Here is a 22048-nt window from a genome sequence, read left to right on the forward strand (position 1 = left end):
CCTGCCATGACAAAGCTGCTGGTACCTGGCTCTGACAAGGTCTCCTACGGTCCCAGCTGCCATCTCACTATAGTCCACAAACTTTGCAGTGGGGTTGGGGGCGGGGGACTGGGCACCCTTGGCTGGATTGTGGGAACTGGTCCTGGCTGACGCTCAGGAATCTCTTCCTCTTCCAAGTAGTCATGAACCACCCACCCCCAATACCTCCTTTCTCCATCACTCTTCTTCCTTTAGCCAACCAGTCAACCACCTTGCACCCATCCCCCCCTCCCCTCCTTGGCATCCCTCTCAATGCTTTCTGCACCCCCATCAATAGAGTCAGCAGCCAGTTTAAAATGTGGAGATGCATGAGTATTGATAAGTATAGTTTCTGGCTGAATTGGTATCCGTGGGTCTGTGTGTTTTCAACCCAGAGCTCTGTGAGTGTGCACTGTTAGAACCAGGTGAAAGGCAGTCCTTGGTGTCTGTGCTCTGATGGAAGAGCCTCCTTTCTACCCCCATGGGTGGCCATGACGCTTAGCAAGACTATAGGGAGGCCAAGAGGTTGCTGACACCAAGAAAGGGTCCCCTACCTCCCTGCAATTAAGGCTCAGATTACTCATCCCTGGGCTCGCCATCCATTTTCATTAATATCTAAAGTAGGCCCTGGGGGGGGGGGCACATCCAATTTGATGATTCATCCTTTTGGGTGTGATTCTGTTCATCATTTAATACCATGAAAGGCTTCCAAATTCCTGGTTCCTCTCACTCCAGGAGTTGCTTCATTTGCCTCTGCCTTGAAGTTCTGACCTAGGGGCTGACACCTGGCATCAGGTATGTTTTGAGCAGAGAACCAAGAAGAGGCTCAGTAGATGTGCTTCTCCCCAACATGAGAGAAGCCCCCACCCCACTCTGCTCTCACCCTGCAGGAGGAAGAGGTGAATGAGCAGACTCCTACTTGTGTTATGGCTAGACATGCACTTCCCTTGAGATAAGCAGAAGCCAAGCGGTGTAAAAAGAGATTTGTGCCTGCTGGGCTCTGTATCACCTCTGAAGCATCCTGGGCCCTCTGATGTAAAGCTGGCCTTGATGACACCTGGAGCGCAGAAGGACTTCTTCCAGGATCAGACAGGGAAGGTTGGAGAGAAAACTTGCACAGCTGTTTCTGTAACGTTCCCCCTCCACTCATGCCCCACTTTGGTTGAGGTAGTTGTTTATTCTTTAGTCCCTTGAGAGGTTTAACCCACTGGGTAAAACCAAGGACAAAGAAACTTGCGAAGGCCTTAGAGAGGGAACTTAGGAACATATATATTGTTAAGTACTCTGGATCTCTGAATCTATGTTTCAAAAGTGACTGCATGTAGACATACAGGACATTTTTTTGAAATCATGAGATATATCATACACAAAGAAGAGTTCATGAAACAATTACATACAGAATGAAGATTCATATAAAATGCACATCAGGTAACCACCCCCAGGCTAAGAAATAGAACACTGCAGGAGCTTAGAAGACTCCCCTCCCTTGCTTAAGCAAAACCCCACCTTCCCCCTAGAGCAAACCACTCTCCTGACTTCGAAAGTAATCATTTCATTGTTTTCTTTACAGTTTTCCCACCCATTTATGCATCATGAAATATTGTAGTTTATTTTTGCCTGTTTTTGAACTTTACATAAAGAGTATCATAATATAGATACCCTTTGTGATTTGCTTCTTTCAACCTAGCTTGGAGATTCATCCATGTTGTTGATGTCTGTAACTGTAATTTGTTTGTTTTCATTGCTGTATACTACAATTTTATTTATTCTATGTTTGCTGAACGTTTGGGTTGTTTCTGGCTGGGAGTATTTCAAATGTCCGTGTACATACGCCAGCTTTTCTCTATGTACATACCTAGGAGGGCAGTGGCTGGCCATAGAGTAAGCACAAACTCAACTTTACTAGTTAATGCCAGACTGTTTTCCAGAATGGTGCACCAATTTATATTCCTAAATATCTGCTGGCCAATGTCCTTGGTGCTGGCCAATGTTATTTTTGCCAATTTTATGGCTGAGTAATAGTATCTCGTTGTGGTTTAATTAGCATTTTACTGATAAGATTAAGCATCATAGGTTTATTGGTCATTTGAATTTCCTTTCTTATAAAGGGTCTGTTCAAGTCTTCTGGGTTGTTTCATATTTTCATTTTGATTCACACAAGCTCTTTATAAATTCTGGATCCCAGACTTGTCAGTTTTAGGTATTGCTAATATGTTTTCCACTCTGTGGCTTGTCTTTTCACTCTTAAGGTGTCTTTGGTTGAACAGATGTTCCTAATTGCTGTGTACTCAAATTTATAAATCTTTTCATTTATGATTAGTATTTTTGTGTCTTGTTTAAGAAATCCTTTCCTACCACCACCATCATGAAGACATTCTTCTATATTACCTTTTAAAATGTTAGAAATTTGCCCTTCATGTTTTGAATTGATTTGTGTGTATTGTGAGGAAGTGTTATAATTCCATGTTTTCCCCCGTATGGATACTCAGTTATCCCAGCACTATTTATTGAAAAGTCAGTCTTTTCCCCCACTGATCTGGGATATCATATTTCAAATGTCCATAAAAGTGTGCTCTCTTTGTGGACTCTCGCCACTCTGTTCTATTGGTCTACTTGCCAATTCTCACACCAATACCACATTGTCTTAATTACTATAGCTTTGTAATAAGTATTTTATATCTGGGAGAACAAGTCCTCCCACTACTGTCATATAAATTTTAGAGTTAGTTGTCAAGTTCTACAAAAAAAACCTACTGGGATTTTACTGAGTCTATAAATCAATTTGGAAATAAATGACATCTTTACAATGTTGAGTCCTCCAGTTTATGAAGTGATAGATTTCTCCATTTATTTAGGTCCTCTTTAATGTCTTTCAATAAAAATTTATAATTTTTTCCATTAATGTCTTATACATATTTTGTTGGATTTATTCCTAGGCACTTCATATTTTTTAATACCATTGTAAATGAAGTCTCCTTAAAATTTTATTTTATAACTGTTGCTGGATTAGAAATGGATTTAATTTTTTTATTGATTTTGTATCCAGGAACTTTGCTAAACTCATATTTGTTCTAATAATTTATTTCTAGGATTTTTTTTTCATTTTTTTTATATACATCATCATTATTTTACCTGCTGACAATAATAGTTTTGGTTTTTCCTTTCCAATCCTTTTATCTTTTATTTAATTTTCTTATTTACTGTGCTGTCCAGGACCTCCAGTAGAATGCTGACGCTGAATGGTAATCTTGAGCATTTTTATCTCTGTCGAAATCAAAGGGAAAACTTTAAATGTTTCATCATTAAGTATGATGTTTTTTGAAGTTTTTATAGATAATCTTTTATCAGATTAAGGACGCCCCATTCTATTCACAGTTTACCAAGAGTTGTTTTTATTGTGAATGGATGTTGAATTTTAGCTTATTTTCTTCTGCACCTATTGAGAGGATCATAAGCTATTTCTCCTTTGATATGTAAATGTGATGATTTACATAATTGATTTTTTGAGTGTTAAATTACCTTATATTGGAGGGATAAAATCACCTTGCTATCAATGCAGTCATTAAAAGAATAGGCTCTTGAGATGGAAGAAGATGGCGGCATAGAGAGGAGTAGAAGTTAGTTAGTCCCCATGGAGCAACTAATAAACAACCAGGAACAACTAGTAAATGATCTGGAATAACTGTTGTGGGCAACTGTGACTGTCCACACATTGTGGATTGGGAGGAATGCCTGAGATCACAGCATGGAATCTGTGAGTAGAAACTGTGAACGTGAGCTGGGAGCCCCCTCCCCCCACAGCAATACAAACTGCAAAGCCTCACTGACATAGAGGGCAGCACTCTCTGAACAAATGAATATACCTGTGATGGTTAGGTTCATGTGTCAACTTGGCCAGGTGATAGTACCCAGCTGTCTTGTCAAGCAAACACTGGCCTAACAATTGCTACAAGGACATGTGTGGCTGGTTAATAAACCAACAGGATGGTTTAAGTCATCAGTCAATTGACTGCAGCTGTGACTGATGATTCACCAAAGGGCATGTCTTCCACAAGGAGAGAATGCAATTGACTGGATTTAATCCAATTAATCAGTTGAAGACTTATAAGTGAGACAGATAGAGGACTTTCACTTCTTCTTCGGCTGCCCAGTGAAGCGTTTCCTGAGAAGTTTGTCAAAGTTGCAGGTTCATCTCCTGAGGAGTTCATCAAACACGTTCGTCGAAGATCCCAGTTCATTTCCTGAGGAGTTCGTCGAAGTTGCCGGTTTGTTTCCTGAGGAGTTCATCAGGTATCTTCCTTGGAGTTGACAATTTGCTGACTGCTCTACAGAATTTGGACTCGTGCATATCCACAGTTGCGTGAGTCACTTTTATAAATTTTATAGTCATAGACACCTCTCATTGATTCTGTTTCCCTAGAGAACCCTAACTAATACAATACCTCAGTCCAGCTCCAACTGGGGTTTTAATTGGCAAATGTGGACTGCTCAATGCAAGCTGCAAATCCCCAACAAGCAGACAGAGGCTTTTAGTGATGACTGACCTTGAAGAACCAGGGGACTTCTCTGTCTTGGGAGGGGGAGCCCAGAGGACTGGGTGCTATCTCTGGTTGATGGGTGAAACTGGGGGCTGTGGACTTACCCTGAAAGGGGGCTTTCTGTCCCTTTTTCTCTCTCTCAACCTGAGTGGTTCAGTGGAGAAAGACTCAGCCATTTTCAGTTTGCAACACTCTGACCCAGACAAGGGTGAAGATAGCAGAATCAGAGAGACAAAGAACCTAATTAAATGCAGATGATAACTCCCTAGGGGGTGTATCTTCCCTAAGAGGAAGGAGGTGGTGCTCAGCTCTACTACCTGCCTTTCATTCAAAACCAGACCCCAGGGCCTAGGGGAAAACAGTCAAACCAGAAACAACTTAAGCTGAGAATTAAAGGGGCCACACATCCTTATACCAGTTGGGAGCAACAGGCTGACAGGCACCACCTGCTGGGCAGGTTAGAAAAAGCACAGCACCTTGAGGCCTCACAGGGTGTGTCAATCTTCTAAGACACACCCGGAGGGAAACCTGGTGCTCAATATTTCCTCCTTCTGGGACCTGAGCCAGTTCTGGCCTGGGAAAACCTGTTTGGGGTAACCAAGGAAACCAGATGCCTAGACAACAGAAAACTAAACCTACACTAAGAAAAACAAAGGTGTGGCCCAAAGAAACAAACTTACACTTCAACTGAGATACAGGAATTGAAATAACTAATGCTAAATCAATTCAAAAAGTTTGGGGAAGATATGGCAAAAGAGATGAAGCATATAATGTAAACACTGGGTGTACATAAGGTAGAACTCAAAAGTCTGAAAAAACAACTGGCAGAATCTATGGAAATGAAAGGCACAACACAAGAGATGAAAGACACAATGACATACAACAGCAGATCTAAAGAGGCAGAAGAAAAAACTCAGGAACTGGAGAACAAGACACCTGAAAGCCTACACATGGAAGAACGGATGGGGAAAAGAATGGAAAAAGGTGAGCAATGTCTCAGGGAATTGAACGACAACATGAAATGCTTGAATGTACATGTCATGGGTGTCCCAGAGTGAGAAGAGAAGGGAAAAGGGGAAGAAGCAATAATAGAGGAAATAATCAATGAAAATTTCCTGTCTCTTATGAAAAACATAAAATTACAAATCCAAGAAGCGCAGTGTACCCCAAACAGAATAGATCTGAATAGGCCTACACCAAGACACTTAATAATCAGATTTTCAAATGTCAAAGACAAAGAGAGAATCCTGAAAGCAGCAAGAGAAAAGCGATCCATCACATACAAAGGAAGCTTGCTAAGACTATATGTAGATTTCTCAGCAGAAACCATGGAGGCAAGAAAGAAGTGGTGTGATAAGTTTAAGACACTGGAAGAGAAAAACTGCCAACCAAGAATTTTATATCCAGCAAAACTGTCCTTCAAATATGAGGGAGAGTTTAAAATACTCTCTGACAAACAGAAAATGAGAGAATTTGTGAACAAGATACCTGCTCTACAGGAAATTCTAAAGGGAGAACTATAGACAGATAGAAAAAGACAGGAGTGAGAGGTTTGGAGCACAATTTGGGGTGATGGTAGAACAGCAATGTAAGTACACTGAACAAAGATGAGTGTGAGTATAGTTGAAAGAGGAAGGTTAGGAGCATGTGGGACACCAGAAGGAAAAAGGAAAGATAAAGGCTGGGACTGTATAACTCAGTGAAACCTAGAGTGCTCAACAATTGTGATTAAATATACAAATATGTTTTTTCATGAGGGAGAACAAATAAATGTCAACCTTGCAAGGTGTTAAAAAGAGGGAGGTATTGGAGGGAAAATACAATCAATGCAAACTAAAGACTATAATTAACAGAAAAAAAAAAAGAATAGGCTCTTGAAGGAGACTGCTAAGATCTGAAACCTGGCCATACCTCTAAAGAGCAGTGTGACCTGGGCAAATTATTTCACTCCTCTGTGTCTCAGTTTCCCCGTATGCTGAAATGGAGATAATAATAGTACCTAAATCAGAGAACTATTATAAGGCTGAGTGATGTTTCCAAAATGCTTAAACCAATGCCTGGAGCATAGTAAACCCCAGGTAAGTGTTTGTCATTTTTTTGACTAGTCAATAATTTGTTTAGGATTTTTGCACTTGCCTTATGAGTTATTTTAGCTTGTAGTAATTCTTTTGTCTCATTCATAACCCTAGTATTAGGGTTTTGCCAGACTTATAAAATTAGTGTAGAGGTGTTTTCCCTTTTTCTATTCTCTGGAAGAGTTTGTATAAGGTTAGGATAATTGATTCCTTGAATAGATGGTAGAACTCACTGGTGAAGCCATCTGGCCCTGAAGGTTTTGTGTGGGAAAATTTTTCAGTTTAAATTCTTTAATGGTTATAGGTTATTCAGGTTTTGTATGTATTACATATTTGTTTAGAAACTTGACTGTTACATCCAAATTTTCAAATATATTGCCATAAAGTTATTCATGATCTCCTATTATTATTATCTTTTAAATGTCTGCAGCATTTGTCATGAGGCTACCTTTTTCATTCCTAACATTAGGTATAGTGATTCTCTCTTTTTTCCCTTAATCCTTCTAGCCAGAGATTTGTTAATTGTATGAGTCTTCTCAGAGAACCAACTTTTGGGCCTTGTTGATTCTCTCTATTGTACTTTTGCTTTTGATTTCATTCGTTTTTGCTCTGTATTGTTTTCTTCTTTCTATTCTTGCCTATTTTGCTGTTCTTTTCTTAACTCTGTCTTTGGGGATTTGTCTTGTTTTCCTTGTAGTTCTTTTGCTTTTTGCCTTATGTACTTAGAGCGCATATAAATTTAAAAATTTTATTATCTTCCTAGTGCTTTAAACTTTTTAATATTTAGAAATTTTTTTGCCTCAAAATCTGTTTAATATAGTTATACTCATTATCTTTGAGCTGTAATTTGTTTGATATATCCTTTTCCATTCTTTTCCTTTCAACTTTCATGTTTTATATTTCAGAGATTCTTTTTCAAAGAGTGTATAGTTGGTTTCATTTTTTAAAATTTTTTTGGTTGTTGTGTTTATATAGTCTGACATTCTTCACCTTTTAAATGGAGTGTATTTTCCATTTATGCATAATTACTGATTACTCTGATTACTGATACATTTGAATTTGCATCTACCTTCTTATTTATGCTTGATATTTGTCCAGCAGATCTATTATTTTTCTCTCCATTCTTTTATCATTCCACTTCCCCTGCTCTACTAATTTGGAAGTTAATACACATTGATTTTAGACACACGCACACGTGTGTGTGTTTGTTCTGTGCTATCTAAAATTGGAGTGTAAGTATTTTACTTGGGGTTCCATGAATCACTGGTGAGGGAATGAAAAAGTGAGAAAGACAAAGAAAGGAAGCGCATTAATGAGCTAGTTACTGTATGGGCAACTGGGGCTCACTCTTGCTGGGGACCTCTGGGAGAGGAGGTAGAACATGTTTCAGTATCATTCTATCCCAGGAGCAAGGAACCTGGTGTATTTACTCACCAACTCTGGCATTGTTTGACATCTTGAGAGCTACTCCTGGGGCATTAACTCCTGGCTTTTCTAGCCTGCCCTACATGGAGGCCCAGTGTACACCTGCAACCAGAGAAAGCCCTCAGGCAGGGAGTTTAAGGTGCTTGCAGTAGAAAAATGTTGGCGTGTACAGGAATGGTGAGTGCTGAGGGAATATAGGCAGGGCAACATCATCTGCTTAGAATTACAGTTGCACAGTTAACTTATTAAAGTCTAAATATAATCAATATTTTTGCCCTCCCTGGACAACACAAAGATCTAGACTTTTGCTTTGCTTAGCACCAAGGGCAGCTTTCCTTGCAGTCCTCTCAGAGTGGGAATGTGGGGGTAATCTTCTTCTGATTTGCTTTTACACTAAGGGTTTAATTCTTAATGTAATCAGATTTCATTGTGGATATTATTTCCTATTAGACTCCCCACCTTAGGGGGGTCCTGGTCTTACTCTTTTTTCCCCCATAATTTTATGAGGCCATGAAAATAACATTCAAGTTTTTAAGGATTTGCAGTAACGTTGAGGTAAAAACAAATTCATGCTCTGCTTACCTTTCTGGGTTATACATTTTTGACCTGATAAATCATTATGATCTTAAAGCTTTTCAATGCTTTAAGAATATTTTTATGGTCTATATATGCATACGTATATGTAATATATAAAATCAGCATTTTTAGTTGTTTTAGGAAGAGGTATGTCTTGCAAGCTAGTTAGACATGTTACTGAAAACTGATGGGTCAATATGTCAATCTTTTTTCTGACAAAAGTAATCAATGTTGACTTTTGTACTTTTGGTTTGCTCTAGAGTATGGTATTTTGGGAAAGAATGCCCTACTACCTTGATCTTTTGTGCACTGACTACTGTGGAATTATTTTCTGATGAAATGGTCACCTGAGATGAAGAACCAGTTGCTTTACCAGCAGACCACGTGGGAAGAGCAGCGGCCCGTGGACCAAGCTCCCAGGCTACATGGGAATGGCATGCCTTCCTTTTTCCTTCCATCCCTTCCTCACTCCTTTCCCATTGTTCCTTCCTTGATATATTCATAATCATAACAAACATTCGTGTGAGAGTGAGCAGAGGGCCATTATGGGGGAGCAGATTCCTATCTGTAGTGAAATCTGATTCTGACTATAACTCTTGGGAGTTTCTGGAAAGGGTAAGGAGAAAATTAATAACTGGGCAAGGGGTACTAAGTATCAAGGCCCATGGAAGCTCTAAAATCACTATTTTTAAAGTTCCCTGATAAACTGATCCCCAAGTGGGAATGGGATACATTTCCCAAGGTAGGAATTCAATGTAAGGGAAGCTGTGGTTTAAATTTCTCAATATCCTGGACTGAACAATGGATCAGGAACCATTATTGCCATTTTACACTCCAAAACTGAGATTCAGAGTCTCAAAAGTTATTTTTCTGACTGCCCATTATCATACAACTTCAGGAAATGTGAGCCCCGTAGCAGCAGTGTCTCAGGATCATTCACAGACACCTTGTTTTGATTCTACATCCTTCAGGCCTGTAATGTGATGCTTGATGACCCAACAGTTGCAGGAACCTGAGACAATTTGCCTGTCCCCTCTAACTTGATGCAATGGGAAGTCATCATACCAACCAGATCTCCTTCACTCGCCACAGCAGCACTGAGTAGGCAGAATAAATGACTGACCCAGCCTGGATCGGGCAGATTGTCTCTCCAAGGAATCTGATTTGGACCATGCAGATCTAGTCAGGCAGCTGTGAGGTGCAGAGCTAGAAGTTTCTGTAAGTTTGAGTGTAGGTTCTGTAAGTTAGAGTGGCCATAATGGAGCCACGTGCAGTGGATGGGTAAAAGAAGAAGTCAGTTTGCTGAGAACAGAGACCCTTGGCCCTCCAGAGAGGCAGAGATAAAAAATAAGTAAATTGGATGCCTAATGATGCTTTGGTCTATGAGGTCCAGTTATATACCCTGCAATTTGTTTTCACTACATCCTCCCATTAATTCCCTTTTTACCCGAGATCCTTTGAGTGAGTTCCTGAGCCTTGTAATCAAATGGACCCTTACCACGCCATCACCCATGAAACACCAGACACGTGTTGCAACTTGGAGGCCTCTGTCAACTCAGGTTCAATATGACAGCAGTCAGCAAATCAGCACATGTTTTGAACACTTACTAGGTTCACCACCCTATGATGTGCAGTAGAAGATATAAAGAGGAATGAGCCATGGGCCTTAATCCAAGGGATATTATGATTTAGTTTATCATATGTGTAAGATTTATTTGGGGAAGCAAAATTGACACAGATGACCAGGAACAAAATACCTAACACCACAAAATCAAGTGCTTGGCTGGGCGGAACAAATTCTAAGGGCAATGTGAATTTGGAGAAGGGAATTTAAGGAATTCAAAAAGGAAGTAGAGGGCTTGAAGTTTACTTTGAGAGAACTTTCAGGATTTACATTGAGTGAAAGGAGTGGGGAGAGTTGGGAGAAGCTGCTTGTGAGATGCTGAGAAATAGCAAGGGTGGACTTACCAGCAAAAAGAGAAACAACTCAATCACAAAGTGGGCAGAGGACTTGAATAGACACTTCTTCAAAGAAGATATACAAATAAGCAGATGAAAAGATGACAATATCATTGGTCATAGGGAAATGCAAATCAAAACCAAAAGGAGATACCATTTTTCACCCACTGGGATAGCAATCATTTTAAAAATGGAAAATAACAAGTTTCTGGCAAGGATTCAGGGATTCTCATGAATTGCTGATGGGAATGTGAAACAGTGCAGGATCTGTGGAAAAGTTTGGAGGTTCCTCAAAAAGTTAAACAATTACCGTATGACCCAGCAAGTCCACTGTTAGGTACATACCTTAAAAAATTGAAAGCAAGGATGCAAATGGATGCTTGTACACCAATTTCATAACAGCATGTTTCTCAAAAGTCAAAAGGTGGAAACAACCCAAGTGTCCATCAACAGATTATGGATAAACAAAATGTGGTTTTATATATATACACACATATACATATATATATATACACACATATATACACACACATACATATATATATCATATATATGATGGAATCCTATTCAGCCATAAAAAGGAATGAAGTTCTGATACATGCTACAACATAATGAACCTAGAAAACACATGCTAAGTGAAATAAACCAGACACAAAAGGATAAATATTGTATGATTCTACTTACATGAAATATCTAGAATAAGCAAATTCATAAGAGACAGAAAGTAGATTAGAGGTCACAGAGGCTAAGGGTAGGGGGTATGGGGAGTTATTCTGTTTTGGATGATAAAAGGTTTTGGTAATGGAAAGTAGTAATGGTAGCACACCATTGCAAAAGTATTAAATGCCACTTTGAAAATTGTTAAGATGGTAAATTTTATGTTCTATATGCTACATCACATTAATTACAATGGCAGTAGTGGGTGAAGCTGCAGAGGTGTGGGGAGGGGATGGAGGATGGAGTGGATGTGTGGGGCATGGGGAGAGGAGTTCTAGGACTGTGGCTGGCCCAGACTTTAGAGAAAGCCTCATCTAGGTTTTAGAAATTTCTCCTTTTCTCCTTTCCTTTCCAGACCTCATTTGAGATTCCTTCTTTAGCCAACATTCCTTAGCCATGAACACATTCCCCATCCTCGTCTTTCCTTTCTTTAATATTTCAAAATTTAAACCATTCTGTCTCTTCGCAGGGAGGATCACAGAAGAAGAGGAGAATAGGGGAGCTTCTGGAGATGCCCATCTCTCTGAATTTTGGTGTTCTCCTGTGAGTTAAATAATTTCCCTGATGGGCCCAGGTGTCCTGTCTTGCAATCCCTTGAGTTTGACCTTGACCCCTTGACCAAGGATTGCATAGCGCTCACTGCCTGCCCCCTGCCACTGCCCCCCACCCCCAACCTCCTCCTCCTCCTCGGCTCCCTTCTCTGGGAATATCATAACTTGCCAGAACAACCAGAACGTTCTTGGTAGATTTTCCTCACTTACTGTTTAACAAACATCTGTCTCCAAGGGGGAGAGCTGACGGGACGGAGGCTACTTCTGAAGAGGACTCCCTGGCTTCTGGAAGCGAGGGAAGTAGGGCAGGGGGCTGTGGCTCAGGAGTGAGGCACGATGGAATCTGGCTTCACCACCAAGGACACTTACCTGAGCCATTTTAACCCTCGGGATTACCTAGAAAAGTATTACAACTTTGGGTCCAGACACTCTGCAGAAAACCAGATTCTTGGCCACCTTCTGAAAAGTCTCCAAGATATTCTGCCTGGGTAATTCTGACTGTTGTCTGTGTGTCTCCCGCAGTATGTGAGTGACACGGATAGAGTCTCAGGGGGTGACTGCTTTCGGGATTCAGTCAATGTTACTTGACAGCTCTTTTGGCATCACCATTTAACTAGAATGAAAAAACTAATGTTATGCAGATATTTTACAGTTTACAAAGTGCTTTTATATCCTTTAGCTCATTTGGTCATGCAAAAGGGAAACCAGAGAGCCTAGGATGTGTCCCTGATTCTACACTATTTATGAGGTGACTGGCGCAAGTCATTTAACCTTAATAGGCCACTTAAGAAATGGAGAGTCTAATATTTATTCTGTTTCTAACTCAAAGAATACTGTGAGTACACTTGAGACAAAGACTTCTCAATATTTGTAGAAAGACAGTATCTAAACTCAATTTTTTAAAAAATTTGCCTTTCTCCCAAAGTATTCTTTAATAGCTTTTTACATCCAGTCTTTCTGGATCAGGGGTCTATACACCAGATATAGACCTTTTCTCCCCTTCTCTTAGAGCCTTAAGATATCTGGGCAACATGCCTCCACCTGGATTGGGGAATGGAAGATGAAAAGATGTTTTAAAAAAGGACTTTGGGGGAAGAGGAGTTAAGGAGAGGTGGTCTGTCCTTGGGGATCTCCAGCATGGAAATCTGCTCTGTCCCTCACCATATGACACCTTCCTTATTCCCTCCCCTGAACCAGATGGTGTGAAGGGCGACTTCTTGATCAACATCGGCTCTGGCCCCACCATCTATCAGCTCCTCTCTGCTTGCGAGAACTTCAAAGAGATTGTTGCCACTGACTACACCGACAGAACCTGCAGGAGCTAGAGAGGTGGCTGAAGAAGGAGCCAGGGGCCTTCGAATGGTCTCCATTAGCGAACTACATGTGTGAGCTCTAGGGGAACAGGTAGGAGAGGAGGCAGTCGAGGTTGGGGAGTGGGTGCTTGTGCAGAGAAGACGTGAAGAGAGTTGAAGAAATGGATGCTGAGACAACAGGAATGGATGCAAAAAACTTCCCAGGCCTGGGTGCAGGGTGTGGGGTCAGTACAGTAGGACCTAGTTTTAGAGCAACTTCAAGTAAGAAGCTAATCCAGCTCCTCACCAGCAGCTTCTTTTGCTCTGCCAGGGCTTAAGCACCCCCATGCCATTCTGGTGTAGCCATCCAAGTGTGTAGGACTTTGCTTTGTGCATGGCTAATGCTGACACCACAAGATACATCAAAAAGCTGGCTAGGTTTTAAAAGCTGAGACAAGCAACAAAAGGAATTATTTGAAAAGAACCTATTACTCACCATCTGTCATGCCAACAAATCTTGTTTAAATTACTGCTTTCTGCCCACATGACAAGTTGGCAATGGCCTGCTCATCAGAAGTAGCCAGGTCTGCATTTCAGTTTGTCTTTCAGTTGTCCTGATGTGCCTCTGTCTTCTGTTGAGTGTCCTACAGTGTCTCAGGCCCCTCTCCTGCCCAACTGGCAGATGTTGGTTCCTGAAGCATCACGTCTTTGCTGCTGTGTATATTGTTGAGAACCCACAGACTTCTTTTGGAAGCTGCATAAAAAGACCACTTTATTATTTGTCCTTCTAGAATCCTGCTGGTCCTATCTGCTACTTCTTACATGCTAAGTAAATCCTATAATTTCTTTTCCCCCTTTGCTTATATATTGTACACTTTGTGCATTGCACAACATCCTCTCTTTCTTCTTCCTGTTTTTTTCTTTTCATTCACAGTGGGGATAGGTATATATATTTTTATTAATATATTGCATGATTTAGCCAAGAAAGGGTTCTGATTTACTGTTGAGAACATCCACCTCCAGCAACAAGTATTAGCACTTTCTGGCTTATGGTAAAAGCACTAGCATTCATTCATTCATTCATTCATTCAAAATCTTGAAGCCCCTATGATGTGCCATATAACTAGTACTAGGAAAGAACAGTGAACAAGAGGAGGTCCTTTGCCTCCTACAACTCATGTCTGGAAAAGCAGGCAAGCACTAGATAGATCACTTAGGACCTCCTAGATTAAAGATTGTGGAGGTCAGTCCAAGCGTAATGAGAAAGAATTAAAGGTATAACCCAGAGAGTGATATGACCCAATTCATATTTAAAAAGATCTCACTGGCTGCTGTGTGGAGAATGGAGTGGAGAGATTTAGAGGAGAACAAGAGATGAAGAAAGGAGACAATTTAAATCCAGGTGGGAAATGAAGGTGGCTTGGACTAGGGTGATGGAGAGAGGTGGGTGGCTTTAAGATGAGTTTTGAGATAGAATGGATAAGAGTTGGTAATGATTGATTATTGGAGAGGAGAGAAGCGTCAAAGATAACTTGCCTGTTTCTGAACTGGAACAAGGAGCAATGAGGTATGATTCCTGAATTTCAGGGATCCATATACAATCATGTGATCCTAACATATTCTTAAGGAATGTTCTAAAAATTGGCCTGCCTCCACTCTCTTCTTTTGGAGTGATAGTCAGTTTGTTTTTCTGTAATTGCATTTACATTTGATTCCTATCTATTTGCCAACTTTTGCTTATTCTTAAGAGTCAGTTTCCCTTCTGAGACTAGAATTTGCTTCTATTTCTGTGCTTCTCCCATTTTCTTTTAGTGGTCTGCTGACTTCTGGCAGCTTTCTCTCTTTTAAGGTTATTAGGGGTACTCTAAACTTTATATTCATGTTCTTACATATTATTGATACAATTTCTTATTGGTAGTAAACATGAATTGTTGAATGTGTTTTATAAAGGTGACTCATGGGTGATATACTTCTTTATAAAATAGTCTGAATGAACTAAGGGGTTTACATTTCATTCCCAATGAAACTTTTTGTTACCATCCAGAGTTGCTAAACTCCCATTGAGCTTACCCTGGTCTTTTATTCCTTTTACCAGGCCCAGTTTTCCAATTGTTAAAAGTCCTGTTTGGAAATTAATTTTTTAAATTGACGTATAATTTATATATAATAAAACACACAAATCTTAAGTGTTCAGTTTGAATAATTTTGACAATTTATTAGAACCATGTAACTTCCACCTAAAACAAGAGACAGAATATTTCCATCACTCTGGAAAGTTCTGTCCTGTCTATGTCCAGTCAATCACCATCCTGGCTGCCATCTTCCCCCAGCTGTAAAAGGGAACCACTTTCAGATTTCTATTAACAAAGATTAGTTTTGCTTGTTCTTGTACAGTTGGTAACTTTTTGCTTCTGGTGTTTTTTGCTCATCTTTGTTGTTATATGTATCAGTAGCTTGTTCCTTTTTAATTGCTGAATAGTACTCTGTCGCATAACCAAAATTTGTGTATTCTCATGTTGATGGACATTTGGCTTATTTCCAGATTTCAGTCATTATGAATAATGCTGCTTTGATCATTCTTATTCAAATCTTTTTATGGACATATATTTTCATTTCTCTTGGGTAAAATATCTAGGAGTGGAATAGCTGCATCATAGGGTAAATACATATTTAACTTTATAAGAAACTGCTAATCAGCCCTCCAAAGTGATTGAGCCATTTAAGTTCCCACCAGTAAAGTAGGAGAGTCCCAGTTGCTCCATGTCTTCACCAATATTTGGTATTATAAGTCTATATTTTGATTTTAGTCATTCTGGTGCATGTAAGATGGTTTCTTGTGATTTTAATTTGCATTTCCTTGATGGCTAATGATATTGAGTATGTTTATATATGTTTATTGGCCATTTGTTTATATAGATTTTTTACCCCTGAAGTATCTGCTCAAGTCTTACGCTGATTTTTTATTGGATTGTTTGTCTTTTATTGTTCATCTGTGTAAGTATTTTTTATATACTGGGTACAAGTCCTTTGTCAGATAGACGTATTGCAAATATTTTTACCTGGTCCATGTTTCTCCCTTATTCATTTTCTTAATGGTGACTTTTAATAAGAAAAACAACGTTAAATTATGATGAAGATCAACTTACTAACTTTCTCTTTTACAGTTAGTGCTTTATGTATCCCATCTTAAACAACTTTCCTGATCCAAAGTAGTAAAGATATCCCACCAGGTTTTCTTCCAGAGTTTTATATTTTTAGCATTTATGTTTATAGTGATGATCTGTTTTTAATTAATTCTAATATAGATAGTGAGGTAGGGGTTTCTTACATATAATTTTCCAGTTATTCCAGCAGGATATGTTTAAAAGTTTTTCATCTCTCCATTGAATTGCTATAAACCTTGATTGGAAAAATCAATTGATTTTTTGGACTCTCTGTTTTGATCCATTGATCTATTTATCTGTCTTTACATCAATAACAACCTGTCTTTATTTCTGTAGCTTTATAGTAAGTCTTGGAACCAGATAGTGTATATTTTCCAACTTTATTCTTCTTTGTGAAGAGGATTTTGGCAATTCTAGTGCCATTATATTTTGTTACAAATTTTGGAATAAGCTTGTCAATTTCTTCAAAAAAGCCCCCTTGAGATTTTGATTGAGATTTCTTTGAATTTACAGATCAATTTAGGAGAAGAAATCTATTGAATCTCCAGTCCATATGTATGGTTTATCTCTCCATTTAATTAGGACTTTAACTTCTCCCAGCAATGTTTGGTAGTTTTCATATTTTGCTTATAGTTTGTTAAATTTTTCTTAAGAATTTTGTGCTTTAATGTTACTGTTATTATCTTTAAAATTTCATTTTATTAATTTCATTACTTCATTTGCTATTATGTAAATTGACCTTGTATTTTGTGGCTCTGCTGAGTTCATTAGTTAATTTTTTAAAATACATTTTCTATTGTGAAATTTAATAGGTACATAAAAGTGACAATTTTCAAATTATGATTTAAGTAGTTACAGAGTTATTACTTAATGTTTTTTTTTGTAGATGGTATAGAGTTTTCTTTTATTCTTTTATGTCATCTGCAAATAAAAATAGTTTTACTTGTTCTATTCCAACTTTATGCCTTTTATTTCTTTTTCTTGCGTTATTATACTGGCTAGGACTTCCAATACAATGTTGAATAGAAATTATGAGAACAGACATTTTTGCCTTAGCTTAGGGAAAAGCGTTCAATGATTCATCTTTAAGAATGATGTTAGCTACAGGTTTTTCATACATATGGTTTATCAAATTAAGTTCCTTCTTATTTCTAGCTTAAGACCTTTTACTCAAATGTTGAATTTTGTCAACTATTTTCCTGCAGTTATTGAGATGATCATGTAATTTATCTCCTTCCTTCTGAAAATCTGGTGAATTACATTGGATGATTTTTTATTATTAAACCAAACTGGAATAACCCTTTTGGTTATGAAGTATTATGCTTTTTATGTATTACTGGATTTGCTTTCCTAATATTTTGTTAAGGATTTTTGCATTTATATTCATGAGTGATATTAAGCCTTAATTTTCTTTTCATATAATGTCTTCGGCAGATTTTTGTATCTGCGTGATGCTGGATTCATATTTCAAACTGGGAAGTGTTACTTCCTCCTCTATTTTCTTAAAGGGTTTGTATATTATTGGTATTATTTCCTCTTTAGATGTTTGATAGAATTCATCATTGAAGCAATCTGGACTTGAAGGGGGATTTTGTGGGAAGGTTTTAAACTAAGAATAGTATTTCTCTAGTGGCTAGTTGGATTTTCTATTCTTCTTCTTCCTCTTCCTCCTCCTTCTTATTCTTTTGGATAAGTGGTGTTTTTCAAGAAATCTGTCCTTTCCACCTTGTTTGTCAACTTTATTGGCATAAAGTTTTGTTTTGTTTTACAATATCCCTTTATTACCCTTTTGATGTCTATAGGATCTGTAGTGATCACCTCTCTTTCATTCTTGATATGGGCAATTTGTCTTTTCTTTCTTTTTATCTTGAGGAATCTTGCTAGAGATTGATCAATTTTTGTTGATCTTTTCAAAGCATCTACTTTTGGCTTTGTTGATTTTCTGTATTGTTTGTCCATTTTCTATGTTATTGATATCTGCTCTGAATTTTATTTTATTTCTTCTACTTCTTTAGTTTTAATATACTGTTCTTTTTCTAGCTTTTTATGATGGAAGCTTACATCACTGATTTCACATATTTCTCTAACATATCGCAGTCTACCTTCAAATAATATTGTGGTTGAATGGTAAGATATTAAAACTGTAGAATTCCTTTCCCCACTCGCTTGTCCCTTATGCTCCTTTGGTCTTCTATTTTACTTCTGCATATGCTATAACCCTATAGTACAGTGTTTTAATTTTTGCTGTAAATGGACAGTGTTCTTTTTTTTTTTTAAATCCAGTTTTATTGAAATACATTCGCACACCATACAATCATCCATGGTATACAATCCACTGTCCACAGTATGATAACATAGTTATGTGTTCATCACCACAATCTATCTATGAACATTTTCCTTACATCAGAAAGAACCAGAACAAGAATAAAAAATAAAAGTGAAAAAAGAACACCCAAATCATCCCCCCATCCCACCCCATTTGTCCTTTAGTTTTTATCCCCATTCCTCCACTCATCCATACACTAGATAAAGGGGGTGTGATCCACAAGGTCTTCACAATCACACTGTCACCCCCTGTAATCTACATTATTATATAATTGTCTCCAGGAGTCCAGACTGCTGGGTTGGAGTTTGGTAGTTTCAGGTATTTACTTCTAGCTATTCCAATACATTAAAACCTAAAGACGTGAGGCGGGGCAAGATGGCAGACTGGTGAGCTGTATGTTTTAGTTACTCCTCCAGGAAAGGAGGTAGAAAGCCAGGAACTGTGTGGACTGGACACCACAGAGCAATCTGACTTTGGGCATACTTCATACAACACTCATGAAAACGTGGAACTGCTGAGATCAGTGAAATCTGTAAGTTTTTGTGGCCAGGGGACCCGCACCCCTCCCTGCCAGGCTCAGTCCCGTGGGAGGAGGGGCTGTCAGCTCCGGGAAGGAGAAGGGAGAACTGCAGTGGCAGCCCTTATCGGAAACTCATTCTGCTGATCCAAACGCCAACCATAGATAGACAGAGACCAGACACCAGAGAATCTGAGAGCAGCCAGCCCAGCAGAGAGGAGACAGGCATAGAAAAAAAACAACACGCAAAACTCCAAAATAAAAGCGGAGGATTTTTGGAGTTCTGGTGAGTGTGGAAGGGGGAAGGGCAGAGCTCAGGCCCGAGCTCGGGCCCTGAGGCGCATATGCAGATCCCGAAGAAAAGCTGATCTCTCTGCCCTGTGGACCTTTCCTTAATGGCCCTGGATGCTTTGTCTCTTAGCATTTCAATAACCCATTAGATCTCTGAGGAGGGCCCTTTTTTTTTTTTTTTTTTTTAATCCTTTTTTCTTTTTCTAAAACAATTACTCTAAGAAGCCCAATACAGAAAGCTTCAAAGACCTGCAATTTGGGCAGGTCAAGTCAAGAGCAGAACTAGGAGAGCTCTGAGACAAAACGCAATAATCCAGTGGCTGAGAAAATTCACTAAACACCACAACTTCCCAAGAAAAGGGGGGTGTCCACTCACAGCCATCATCCTGGTGGACAGGAAACACTCCTGCCCATCGCCAGCCCCATAGCCCAGGACTGCCCCAGACAACCCCGTGTGACGGAAGTGCTTCAGATAACAGGCACACACCACAAAACTGGGTGTGGACATTAGCCTTCCCTGCAACCTCAGCTGATTGTCCCAGAGTTGGGAAGGTAGAGCAGTGTGAATTAACAAAGCCCCATTCAGCCATCATTTCAGCAGACTGGGAGCCTCCCTACACAGCCCAGCAGCCCAGAACTGCCCTGGGGGGACGGCACTCACCTGTGACATAGCACAGTCATCCCTCAACAGAGGACCAGGGGGTGCACGGCCTGGAAGAGGGGCCCACTTGCAAGTCTCAGGAGCCATACGCCAATACCAAGGACTTGTGGGTCAGTGGCAGAGACAAACTGTGGCAGGACTGAACTGAAGGATTAGACTATTGCAGCAGCCTTAAAACTCTAGGATCACCAGGGAGATTTGATTGTTAGAGCCACCCCCCCCTCCCTGACTGCCCAGAAACACGCCCCATATACAGGGCGGGCAACACCAACTACACAGGCAAGCTTGGTACACCAGTTGGACCCCACAAGACTCACTCCCCCACTCACCAAAAAGGCTAAGCAGGGGAGAACTGGCTTGTGGAGAACAGGTGGCTCGTGGAAGCCACCTGCTGGTTAGTTAGAGAAAGTGTACTCCACAAAGCTGTAGATCTGATAAATTAGAGATAAGGACTTCAATTGGTCTACAAATCCTAAAAGAACCCTATCAAGTTCAGCAAATGCCACGAGGCCAAAAACAACAGAAAATTATAAAGCATATGAAAAAACCAGACGATATGGATAACCCAAGCCCAAGCACCCAAATCAAAAGATCAGAAGAGACACAGCACCTAGAGCAGCTACTCAAAGAACTAAAGATGAACAATGAGACCATAGTACGGGAGACAAAGGAAATCAAGAAGACCCTAGAAGAGCATAAAGAAGACATTGCAAGACTAAATAAAAAAATGGATGATCTTATGGAAATTAAAGAAACTGTTGACCAAATTAAAAAGATTCTGGACACTCATAGTACAAGACTAGAGGAAGTTGAACAACGAATCAGTGACCTCAAAGATGACAGAATGGAAAATGAAAGCATAAAAGAAAGAATGGGGAAAAAAATTGAAAAAATCGAAATGGACCTCAGGGATATGATAGATAATATGAAACATCCAAATATAAGACTCATTGGTGTCCCAGAAGGGGAAGAAAAGGGTAAAGGTCTAGGAAGAGTATTCAAAGAAATTGTTGGGGAAAACTTCCCAGGTCTTCTAAACAACATAAATACACAAATCATAAATGCTCAGCGAACCCCAAATAGAATAAATCCAAATAAACCCACTCCAAGGCATGTACTGATCACACTGTCAAACACAGAAGAGAAGGAGCAAGTTCTGAGAGCAGCAAGAGAAAAGCAATTCACCACATACAAAGGAAACAGCATAAGACTAAGTAGTGACTACTCAGCAGCCACCATGGAGGCAAGAAGGCAGTGGCACGATATATTTAAAATTCTGAGTGAGAAAAATTTCCAGCCAAGAATACTTTATCCAGCAAAGCTCTCCTTCAAATTTGAGGGAGAGCTTAAATTTTTCACAGACAAACAAATGCTGAGAGAATATGCTAACAAGAGACCTGCCCTACTGGAGATACTAAAGGGAGCCCTACAGACAGAGAAACAAAGAAAGGACAGAGAGACTTGGAGAAAGGTTCAGTACTAAAGAGATTCGGTATGGGTACAATAAAGGATATTAATAGACAGAGGGGAAAAATATGACAAACATAAACCAAAGGATAAGATGGCTGATTCAAGAAATGCCTTCACGGTTATAACGTTGAATGTAAATGGATTAAACTCCCCAATTAAAAGATACAGATTCGCAGAATGGATCAAAAAAAATGAACTATCAATATGTTGCATACAAGAGACTCATCTTAGACACAGGGACACAAAGAAACTGAAAGTGAAAGGATGGAAAAAAATATTTCATGCAAGCTACAGCCAAAAGAAAGCAGGTGTAGCAATATTAATCTCAGATAAAATAGACTTCAAATGCAGGGATGTTTTGAGAGACAAAGAAGGCCACTACATACTAATAAAAGGGGCAATTCAACAAGAAGAAATAACAATCCTAAATGTCTATGCACCCAATCAAGGTGCCACAAAATACATGAG

General features: G+C 39.3%; 1 protein-coding gene across 1 annotated transcript in view; it reads left to right on the forward strand.

The window, feature by feature from the left end:
• Nucleotides 1-22048, forward strand: part of NNMT (nicotinamide N-methyltransferase) — a 50746-nt gene that overhangs the window by 14525 nt on the left and 14173 nt on the right. The window contains 6 exon segments of the mRNA XM_037839803.1: nucleotides 11778-11851; nucleotides 12095-12329; nucleotides 12331-12347; nucleotides 13057-13164; nucleotides 13167-13263; nucleotides 21087-21093. Of these exon segments, the coding sequence (XP_037695731.1) occupies nucleotides 12196-12329; nucleotides 12331-12347; nucleotides 13057-13164; nucleotides 13167-13263; nucleotides 21087-21093 (363 nt within the window). The 5' untranslated portion in view covers nucleotides 11778-11851; nucleotides 12095-12195.

The sequence above is a fragment of the Choloepus didactylus genome, chromosome 6, assembly GCF_015220235.1.
Source record: "Choloepus didactylus isolate mChoDid1 chromosome 6, mChoDid1.pri, whole genome shotgun sequence".
NCBI classification, from domain to species: domain Eukaryota; kingdom Metazoa; phylum Chordata; class Mammalia; order Pilosa; family Megalonychidae; genus Choloepus; species Choloepus didactylus.